At 49.3% G+C, this 9,656-nt stretch overlaps 2 protein-coding genes across 6 annotated transcripts; both read right to left on the bottom strand.

Moving 5' to 3' along the window:
* Positions 1–19: 19 nt before the first annotated feature.
* prrg2 (proline rich Gla (G-carboxyglutamic acid) 2) lies at positions 20–4,011 on the bottom strand. Of its 4 annotated transcripts, none has more exons than XM_028985291.1 (7): positions 3,877–4,011; positions 2,429–2,522; positions 2,157–2,320; positions 1,313–1,346; positions 1,064–1,196; positions 370–513; positions 20–167 (listed from the first exon to the last, which is right to left on the bottom strand). In XM_028985291.1, exons 2-7 carry the CDS (start codon positions 2,511–2,513, stop codon positions 131–133), a joined length of 597 nt encoding a protein of 198 aa, XP_028841124.1. In that variant the 5' UTR covers positions 2,514–2,522; positions 3,877–4,011; the 3' UTR covers positions 20–130. The 4 variants fall into 4 exon arrangements, with proteins under 4 accessions (XP_028841124.1, XP_028841122.1, XP_028841123.1 ...); XM_028985289.1 differs by lacking the exon at positions 3,877–4,011 and adding an exon at positions 3,593–3,868; XM_028985290.1 differs by lacking the exon at positions 3,877–4,011 and adding an exon at positions 3,753–3,849.
* A 180-nt stretch (positions 4,012–4,191) lies between these two features.
* rras (RAS related) lies at positions 4,192–9,359 on the bottom strand. 2 transcript variants are annotated; one of them, XM_028985292.1, is made up of 7 exons: positions 9,050–9,359; positions 8,745–8,850; positions 8,586–8,673; positions 8,404–8,506; positions 6,080–6,188; positions 5,873–5,991; positions 4,192–5,746 (listed from the first exon to the last, which is right to left on the bottom strand). In XM_028985292.1, exons 2-7 carry the CDS (start codon positions 8,829–8,831, stop codon positions 5,659–5,661), a joined length of 594 nt encoding a protein of 197 aa, XP_028841125.1. In that variant the 5' UTR covers positions 8,832–8,850; positions 9,050–9,359; the 3' UTR covers positions 4,192–5,658. The 2 variants fall into 2 exon arrangements, with proteins under 2 accessions (XP_028841125.1, XP_028841126.1); XM_028985293.1 differs by lacking the exons at positions 4,192–5,746; positions 5,873–5,991; positions 6,080–6,188 and adding an exon at positions 6,209–8,356 and having other exon boundaries at positions 8,402–8,506.
* Positions 9,360–9,656: the final 297 nt, after the last annotated feature.

Genomic DNA, 9,656 nt, shown 5'->3' on the forward strand with positions numbered 1-9,656 from the left:
AAAAAAAAAAAAAAAAAAAAAAAATCCTCAATACAATCCGTACACTAAAAATGTAAAATCTTCTGCTTTGCACCGTTCCCAGACGAACCCGCCCACCCTGTCCACACGTGAAACGGCGAAGCCATGCCCATCACTGCTGCTCCTCCGGCTCCTCTGGTCGCACGTCGCTTCGGGTAGAAAGAGAACACAACAGGTGGGAGGTAAGTGCTGATACGCTGACCTGTTCACAGTGACCAGCGTGCACACACATGGCAGGACGTTATATTTAGAGTCTCTTACACACACACACACACACACACACAGTGCAGAAGAAAAAAAAATAAATCCGCCTTCCACCCCCACTCAATAGACACTCTCGCGGCGCCCTACCCTGAATAAGGTGGCGGGGGAGCGTCGTGCTGGCCGCTGCGGTTCAGGGCCTCATTGTAGGATGGCAACCTCGGAGCCGAGGGCCCGGATAACGGCACCGCCTCTGGAACCGGAAGGCCGTCCGTAGCCATCTGCACCGGCACGCTGCACATACACACAAACAAAATGAATATTTGGTCTGAAATCACATCACAACGTCGTGGGGCGGCGACCTCTGGACAGGAGGGCACATTTGTGTTGGGTGTTCCAGGTTCATGCAGGTGTGTGACAGGGACGGTGACCAGCAGGGGGCAGAACCTTTTAATATTACATCTCACAACAATAAAATAAAAAAAAAAAAAAAAAAAAAGCTTATATATGTCAAATGCTGGAAATACTATAAATGATATATATATATATATATATAAAAAACAGAAAAGTTTAATTCCAAGTCAAAATTTGGCAACGTTGGCCTTTTTTTTTTTTTTTAACCATATTCTCAATTTTTTTATCTGTGGATTCCTATGTGGGAACGTGTGCGGCAGAAACCCGAATTGTCAGGACAAGCGGCTCTGTGGCTTTCTGGGTTGCTATTAGCGACGCACTTCTTGCCCGAAACGTTCGCCCCACTTCGGCGGCAGAGCGTTTTTCCTTGTTGGCGAGCTGGAGGTTGTGCGGGTGGGCGGGCGTGGGGGTCCGCGACGTGCACTCTTACCCGCGTTGCTGTCTCGGCTTTTGCACTCGGTTTTTGTAGCAGTAGCAGAATAGAATGGTGCAAATGAGGGCCGCCACCACAACAGCAACCAGCCCGGCTACCAGCCCGGCTACGTCGACCTTGGTTACTTGCTCTGAGGAGGATAAATTATTTAAAAATGTGTGTCAGTCACACGCATGTTTCATTTTTTCCCCCCCAGCAGTAGACAGCGGGAACGGTTCAATTCATCTGGCGATGTCGTGAATTTACCGTGACTGTTGACGTAGCTGCTCCAGAAATTTTGCTATAATAAAAGAAGATATAAAACTATGAGCTCTTTGGATGTAAAACCTCTTAAACTCTACACTGCAAGAGATTAAAAAAGAAAAAAAAAAGAAAAAAAGAGAGAGGGGTTTGAAGATGGGTGGTCTTCTCAGCCAGCTGAATAATTACACCGCAGAAAATGAGACAGATGTAAGATTATATTTTGGTGTGTTGTCTGGTCCTGTCCATATATATTACACACACACATACAGCACAGGCCAAAAGTCTGGACACCTTCTCATTCAATGTGTTTTCTTTATTTTCATGACCATTTACGTTGGTAGATTCTCACTGGAGGCATCAAAACTATGAATGAACACGTGTGGAGTTATGGACTTAACAAAAAAAGGTGAAATAAGTGAAAACATGTTTTATATTCTAGTTTCTTTGCTCTGATTACTGCTTTGCACACTCTTGGCATTCTCTCGATGAGCTGAAATGCTTTTCCAACAGTCTTGAAGGAGTTCCCAGAGGTGTTTAGCACTTGTTGGTCCAGCTCACCCCAAACCATCTGGATTGGGTTCAGGTCCGGTGACTGTGGAGGTCAGGTCTCCACTTTTTGTTAAGTACAGAACTCCACATGTGTTCATTTATAGTTTTGATGCCTTCAGTGAGAATCTACCAACGTAAAATGGTCTTGAACATAAAGAAAACACATTGAATGAGAAGGTGTCCAAACTTTTGGCCTGTACTGTGTGTGTGTGTGTGTGTGTTTATTTATTTACTGAATTATGGGAAAATGAGCTGCCCACCATCTACCGGCGAGTGTGAAACTGGGCTACATTAGTACCGTCTTCGCATCGTCCTCGAAAATTTCCCTGGCCTCCTCGTAGTTGCAGACCTCCTCTATGCACTCCCTCTCCAGGTTTCCCGGGGTGACCAGTTCGAAGTCCCACTTGTTGTACAGGAGCGAGCGTGACAGAAAGGACGACGCCCACTGGTCTTGCAGAAACACTGGACGCCACAGGAAAGAAAAACACACACACACACACACACTTAGAGGAGGAGTCTGGGGGGTCCAACCGGGGGACTAGAGGGTCACTCGGGCAACCTGCAGCTCACCGTTGTGACCGTGCTGGACGACTCTGGACCAGGTCAGGGGGAGCAGAGAAAGGCAGACGACGTAAATCTCAAGACAGCCTGGCATTTTAAAAGCCTTCGAATCAGAGGTTTGTGTTAACAGCACGTCCATATAAGTCAGTCGGTCATAATCTGTTATTAAAATAAATAATTAATTAATTAAATAAAAAAAGTGTGGCTTTGAGGGGGATGATCACGTATAATTTAGTGCATCAGAATAAAAATAATAATTTAAAGACCCACACACAGCCTTATGATCCCAGTTTGGGGTGCTAGTGCTAGGGTGCTAGTAGCCAAGCGGGCAAAACACTCACCTATGAACCACAAGACCACAAAGTCCCAGGTTCAAACCGCACTTACTACAGTCCATCGTGTCCCTGAGCAAGACACTTAAACCCGGAGTGTCTCCAGGGGTTACACTGACTGTAAAGCACTCTGGATAAGGTCGTCCGATATATATTAATGTAAATGAAAGTACAACTTGAATTAATGCATTAAAATGCTTAAACAAGATATTTGCTGGAACGAAGCTCAAATTAAATGAAAACTACAGCAACTCGCTGGCCGGCTGGTGGACCAAGCTGCTGCAGATTATGGACATTTTATAAGCAAGATAAGACCAAGCTGAGGTTCACCAATCTCTACTACACGTCTCTACTCATTTACATTTATGGCATTTACCAGACGCCCTTATCCAGAGCGACTTACAATCAGTATTTACAGGGACAGTCCGCCCCCCTGGAGACAGGGTGGTAGTAGCCTAGTGGGTAACACACTCGCCTACGAAACAGAAGTCCCAGGTTCAAACCCCACTTACTACCAGTGTGTCCCCCACTTAACCCTGAGTGTCCCAAAGGGGGGGACTGTCCCTGTAACTACTGATTATAAGTCGCTCTGGATAAGGGCGTCTGATAAATTCTGTTAATGTAAATATGACTATTTGACCAAGACAATATATCTGGAAGTTAAAAGCAGGAATGGGAACCGTCCCACGGCGCTGGGACGAAGGGCTCGGGGTCCCACTGGGCGTCTTCTTTCCAGCCACATTTCAACTTTACATGCAGTAAAACGCCATTTGAGCACGGAGCGCGTCGAATATATTTCTAATCGCGGCTTCTCCTCCTCTGGACCACGGTGGCGGAATACCTGGACGTTTTCCTTCTCCTCCGACTTCCGTAACGCGTTTGTCGCGGAAGTCAGAAACGGTCGCCTGTCGCGTTCAAACGTTGTCGCGTCGCACCCGGCCGCCGAGAGCCTGAAAGGTCAGAGGTGACAGTTGAAGTGACCGGGGCGGGTCCGCGCCTACCTGGTGGCCGCGCGGCGCAGCTGTACCCGGGGAATAAACAGGCAAAGGAGAACCGAAAATAAAGCCGCCACACGTAAACACGCCCGTCGGCGCCCGGAGCGGCTCGACCTGTCGGACCGCATACCTGCGCGCCGCGCGTCCCGGGGGGACAGGCGGGACACACGCAGCACCGCCGGGTCCCGGTCGGGTCGATTCTGCGCCTTCGCGGCTCCCCTGGTTTATTTGGACCCCGGCGCTTGCGGGTTTGCGACTTTAAATCAGGAGTTTAACTCAGAAGCGTCGACGGCGCATGCGTAATGAAAACTCGCCGACCAATCAGCGCACGGCAAAGGGTCATGTGACGTCACAACTCGAAAGGGAAGTTTCCCCGATCCAACCTGGCTTAATGTGCTGAATATTGAATATCGAAGACGGAAGAAGGATCTTCTTAAGACAGGAAACACTTTACACAAAGTTTTTAGACAAATAACATTTTATTGAATACAAAAAAAAAAATCTTTGGTTCGGTTTAGTACAAAATGTGGTGAAATGGCTGCGCACAGGGTGCAAGAAGTACAGGTTCAGAGCGGATTAAACTCGAACACCGCACCGCGGAGGCATGTAGATCACGCCACACACGTAAATGCTCCGTTTCCTTTTTCACCCAAGTCGGTCGTCAGGCGCTTGTGCGCCCCCTAGTGGTCGCAGCGGGCGTCGCCTCCTTACAGAAAAATAAGCACTCGCACATAAACGTAAAGTATATTCAGCACTAATCAACAGATAAATTAATTACATTGCTGAAAGGACGCGTACCTGGACACTAAAGCCCCACTAGAGCCTCCTCACCCGACCCAGCATGCAAAGTAACCAAAAAAGGAAAGAGAAAGGTCACCACAGTTTAGTGTCATATCTTGCTTCTACCTATACAGACTGTCCATGGCCTAAAATAAACACAAATAACTGGAAGGAGCAAACTGGTCACCGGAAAGCCCAGTATGGGGCCGGTGGCTCCAGCACCAGAGGCCTGTTTTCTAACACGCGGCGCGAGCCGTTCAAAGGTTTCTGCTTGTAGGCCATGATCACAGATTCCTTATCAAGAACCAAGACCCATCCGGCCACGGCTGGTAGCCTTGTCCTTCTGCGGCCGTGCTGGGAAACAGCGCACTCCAGCGGAGGAGCGCAGAACCGTCGCGATTTCTGACTGGAGCAACAACTGGGTTTCCACCGCAACGGTGACCCAACCGCAGCCCCCCTCCATCAGCCCACCGCCTCCACCGAAACGTCTCGTTCCACCCCGGCATCCAACGGCCGCGCTACGTACATCATTCACACCGCTAATGAAATGGTCGGACACACACACACACACACACACAGCTGAAAAATATTATCAATATAAGACAATAGGAGCAGTGCCAACGTGGTATTATTTTCCCAAATTACTTCTCCAATTTCCCCACATCTGCTGATCGTGTATGACCGCGCGCGAGCTGCTATTAGTCAGAGCGGGCGAGGCTTGGGGGGGGGATTATAATAATAAATCTGCAACTATAACTAAAATTGGGGAGCAGCTGCGGATGAGGATATATTTAGTCGGTCTGGACCTTTCTCAGTTCTTCTCCTCCCTCATTTCAATTTAAAATGCTCTTTTCTTCTTCTTTTTTTATTATAAAAGGAGAAAAGGAGAGAATGAAAACAGTTGATTCAGCAAAATTAGAAAAGTGAAAAAAGGCTATAATAATAATAATAATAATAATTTTGAAACTGCCCCTCCCGTAGAAAACATCTGCCCATTCACCCCAACATGCTCTACATCAACCCATCACTAACAAACACACACACACACACACACACACAGTCAGCCATACACATTTTTGAGGCAGTGGGGTGGGAGGGGCGTCGTATCCCTGGCAACAGTTCTGAGTGGCAGTTAAAGGATGCTGCATGGGCATCCACCCTTCGGTGGTTTGCCAGCGTGGTTGGAAGGGGGAGGCGGGCTCTCTGTCTCCTGGAACTTCCTGCCGGTGGGAACAAGACAGAGAAGATCTCAAATGATGAATTAAAAACGTAATCAAATAAAAAGGTCCATCTGATCATAAAAATGGGTGGAGCTTCTGCACTGGTGCATGGGCCTGATGTGGTACCTGATCGCCCTGACGACTTCGATGAAGGCCTCGTCCACGTTGTAGCGGTTCTTAGCAGACGACTCCATGTAGTGGATCCGGTTCTCTCTTGCAAAGGACTGAGCCTCTTCTCTGGAAATCTGTGGGCGGGAGAAGCATCTCAGCAGGCCACTTCAAAGCAACGCCGTATTTAAAGGAGCAGGCGCGCTACGCCAGCAGAACAAGTACCACTCTGTGCTGGTCCAGGTCCGACTTGTTCCCCACCAGAACCATGGGGAAGTCGTCTCGGTCCTTCACCCTCAGAATCTGGGTGTGAAACTTCTGGACCTCGTTGTAACTGAGGGACGGGAAGTGGAGCTTTAGCGGAGCGAATCAGAACAGAAACCTGCGCCTGGCAGTGACATGAAAAACACGTCTGTTCTGTTTCTGTTCTGCATTTGTGAGGTTCTAGTAAGCTGGTTTCCCACGACCCACCCAGTTGCACTTATTTTTCTAGTTAACCTCATGCCGTCATCATTCACACTACAATTATTGCATCTACATCACCATTCAAACGTTTCTAGTTCAAAATGATCAAAATCGTGTCCAGATATTGTTAATTTAATGTCTGGTTAATGATAGAAAATCTAAATAAATCTACAGATGCCCAGCAAATCAGCAGAGATTGGCCTTGTGGAATAATGCAGTGTTCACTAATATGACGTTGGTCACATACACCAATTAAACACACATTTAAAGTGAAATGTGAAAGTGAAGTGATTGTCATTGTGAAGCGCAGCACACAGTGACACAGTGAAATGTGTCCTCTGCATTTAACCATCACCCTGAGTGAGCAGTGGGCAGCCATGACCGGCAACCTTCTGATTTTGTGTCTGCCCCAGTGTCTGCCCCAGCGGGTAAGGAAGTGTGACAACGTCACACGATCAGCAAATGTGATACTCAGTGATTATTTCTATTAATATAGTAATAATTTCTATTCAAACTCATATATTATTATGGACAACAAGGGAACGCCCCTACACCAGCCGTGTATTCCCCAGGTTAACACCACCACAAAAGACCTAAAAGATCTAAAACGATAGATGGTTCCACTGCTCCATGTTCATGTGGACAGGTCCACATGGTCAGCATGGCACAGCATCTCCCCATCATGACCAGCATTCAGGTATTGTGGACCAGGCAAGATCTGTGTCTTGGGTTTTCATGACCTTGTGGTAGTAGCCTAGTGGGTAACACACTCGCCTATGAACCAGCAGACCAGGTTCAAACCCCACTTACTACCATTGTGTCCCTGAGCAAGACACGTATCCCTGAGTGTCTCCAGGGGGGGACTGTCCCTGTAACTACTGATTGTAAGTCGCTCTGGAGAAGGTAAATGCTGTAGATGTAATGACCTTGTTAGACCTTCGGTCCACACCTGTCAACAGGGACTCGCGCAGAACCTTCAATCCATGCTTATAAACACGTCCTCATGCAGAACCTTAGGTCCACACCTGTCAACACAGACTCGAGCAGAACCTTCAGTCCACACCTGTTCTCGAGCAGAAGCTTCGGTACACACCTATCAGCACGGAGATGGTGCAGAACCTTCGATCCTGTTTGGGTTTTTTTGGCCCTGATCTTATTCTACACAGGTCGTCATGAAGCATGATGGATTTTAAAGATCCTCTTCCTGCTTTCCCCTTCATCATGTCAGGGCACCACAGTCCCGATTCAGGAACTTTATCAGTCTTGGGTTCCACTGGTGTGATGCCCCGTTCACTAATACAACTAATACAACGTCTATTAAAGTGAAGTGATTGTCACACGGTGCACACAGTGAAATTTGTCCTCTGCATTTAACCCATCACCCTGAGTGAGCAGTGGGCAGCCATGACAGGCGCCCAGGGAGCAGTGTGTGGGGATGGTGCTTTGCTCAGTGGCACCTTGGCGGATCGGGATTTTAACCTTCTGATTACGGGGCCGCTTCCTTAACCATTAGGCCACCACTGGCCCTTAAGTTGCACCTATTAGTTGCACGTCTATTACAAAACCTTCAGGTTAAGGTAGGAATGTGGTGTATTTCTGAATACAACATGCTGATGCTGAAGAAGTGTTCATCACCGGAAGGTCTGTTTTATGGACGTGTGATGAACACTTCTTTATTCAGAGGAAACGATGACCATTTACTGTCCAAGAGGTGCGGTACCTTCTAGTCTGGATATATAAACCTGCACAGACATGGCGGTATCTGAGACGCAGGAATGTTTACTTTGTTATTCGGAGCCGGAGGGAACGCGATGGCCGTTCTTTCACCGAATCAGCAGCGGCGCAGCGGAACGTTGTCCGTTCTTGTTGTTCGGGAACTTGGAACAATGCGTTTGCCGCAGTCAGTGGATTCCTGCGTCGGGGTTTGTGATAAACAAGCGCTATTTGCTGGTGTGGGATTGTTTTTCGTGACCGTGACCCTGTTCCCACTGGGCCCTCCCACCCGTCCGGCAGGTAACGCGACCTGCTGAGAACCTGGTCTTCCGACGTCCCAGAACTGCACCCGGGGGCTGACGTGCGCGTACCTGCCGCCGTTGTTGAGGGCGAACACCAGCAGGAAGCCCTCTCCCGAGCGCATGTACTGCTCCCGCATGGCCCCGAACTCCTCCTGGCCTGCCGTGTCCAGAACTGCGGGAGGCACGGAACCCACGATTAGGCCCCGGGGGGGGAGGGAGTCCCCCGACACCAAACCTCACGGCGGACTTACTGTCCAGGCGCGTCTCCTTTCCGTCCACGTTGCAGATCTTGGTGTAGGAGTCTTCGATGGTCGGGTCGTAGTCCGACACGAAGTAAGACTGCGAAGCGTGAAGAAGGGAGGTGAGGGACAGTAAAGAGTCTGTCGCGGGACAGGCTGCTGCGTCCTCACCTGGATGAACTGGATGGTCAGGGCGCTCTTGCCCACGCCGCCCCCGCCCACGACCACCAGCTTGTACCGCTCTTCCTCCGAGGACATGGCCGCTGTTGTCTGCCGACTAAAACACACACACACACACTCACGGTTTCAGGAATATTTCAGGCCGAACTGACGATAAATAAGTAGAAATTGACATTTTATTTATTTTATAAATATAAATAAATTGTGCAATCGTGTTATTTTGTTACAGCGGCGAGCGCGTTGCCGTTCGGTTTGCAACAAGAAGCAGAAGGGGGGCAAAAAAAAACTTGGATTACCTTCCTTCCTTCCTTCCTTCTTTCTTTCCTTCCTTCCGCACCCGCCTTGAGTTCAGATGCCAACTTTCTCGCTCCCCGCTCCCGACTCCGCCACTTTTCTCTCTTCTTTCTCTGCCAACTCCCTCGGTCCTCCCGTCTCGCCCGGGAAAAACGGAGATTTTAAAACACGCCGGGGCTCCCGAGCAAGAAGAAACCTCGTCGCCGAGTTTCTGGAGCCTTTTTCGGGCTTTTTTCCCTCCTCGTAGCCCGGGGCGATGGTTTTTTTTTCTCCCCCCTCGCCAGCGGTGCGTCGCTGCCCGAAATGGGAGGGGCCGAGAGGTCGGGCTGTCACCGGTGTTGCCAGATGCTGACTAAAAACGGCCGCTAAAAAAAAAAAAAAAAACGAGCGCGGCCTGCATGAAACGGACCGCAGCAGCGGCGGGCCACCCGTCGCCGACGGGAAGACCGTGAAACGACGTCCGCTTCGCTCCGGGTTCCCGACCGCTGCGTGGATTTACCGATGCGGCAACGCCATTTCCCAATGTGGCGGAAATTCGCCCAACCTGGCAACCCCGGCTGTCACACGGACAACGAGGAAATCCTGCGCGACGCGTCACCGGCGACGCCA

This window comes from Denticeps clupeoides, chromosome 7 (assembly GCF_900700375.1).
Source record: "Denticeps clupeoides chromosome 7, fDenClu1.1, whole genome shotgun sequence".
NCBI lineage: Eukaryota > Metazoa > Chordata > Actinopteri > Clupeiformes > Denticipitidae > Denticeps > Denticeps clupeoides.

Bases quoted from the DNA above. Each gene is read 5' to 3' on its own strand.
- prrg2 (XM_028985288.1), bottom strand. From the start codon at position 2,558: ATGGACGTGCTGTTAACACAAACCTCTGATTCGAAGGCTTTTAAAATG. The intron at 1,347-2,156 runs GTACTAATGTAG...CTTTTATTATAG, and splicing joins TCGAGGACGATGCGAAGACG to CAAAATTTCTGGAGCAGCTA. The intron at 1,197-1,312 runs GTAAATTCACGA...TATCCTCCTCAG, and splicing joins CAGCTACGTCAACAGTCACG to AGCAAGTAACCAAGGTCGAC.
- rras (XM_028985292.1), bottom strand. From the start codon at position 8,831: ATGTCCTCGGAGGAAGAGCGGTACAAGCTGGTGGTCGTGGGCGGGGGC. The intron at 8,674-8,744 runs GTGAGGACGCAG...CACGCTTCGCAG, and splicing joins TGACCATCCAGTTCATCCAG to TCTTACTTCGTGTCGGACTA. The intron at 6,189-8,403 runs GTACGCGCACGT...CCCGTCCCTCAG, and splicing joins GCCCTCAACAACGGCGGCAG to TTACAACGAGGTCCAGAAGT.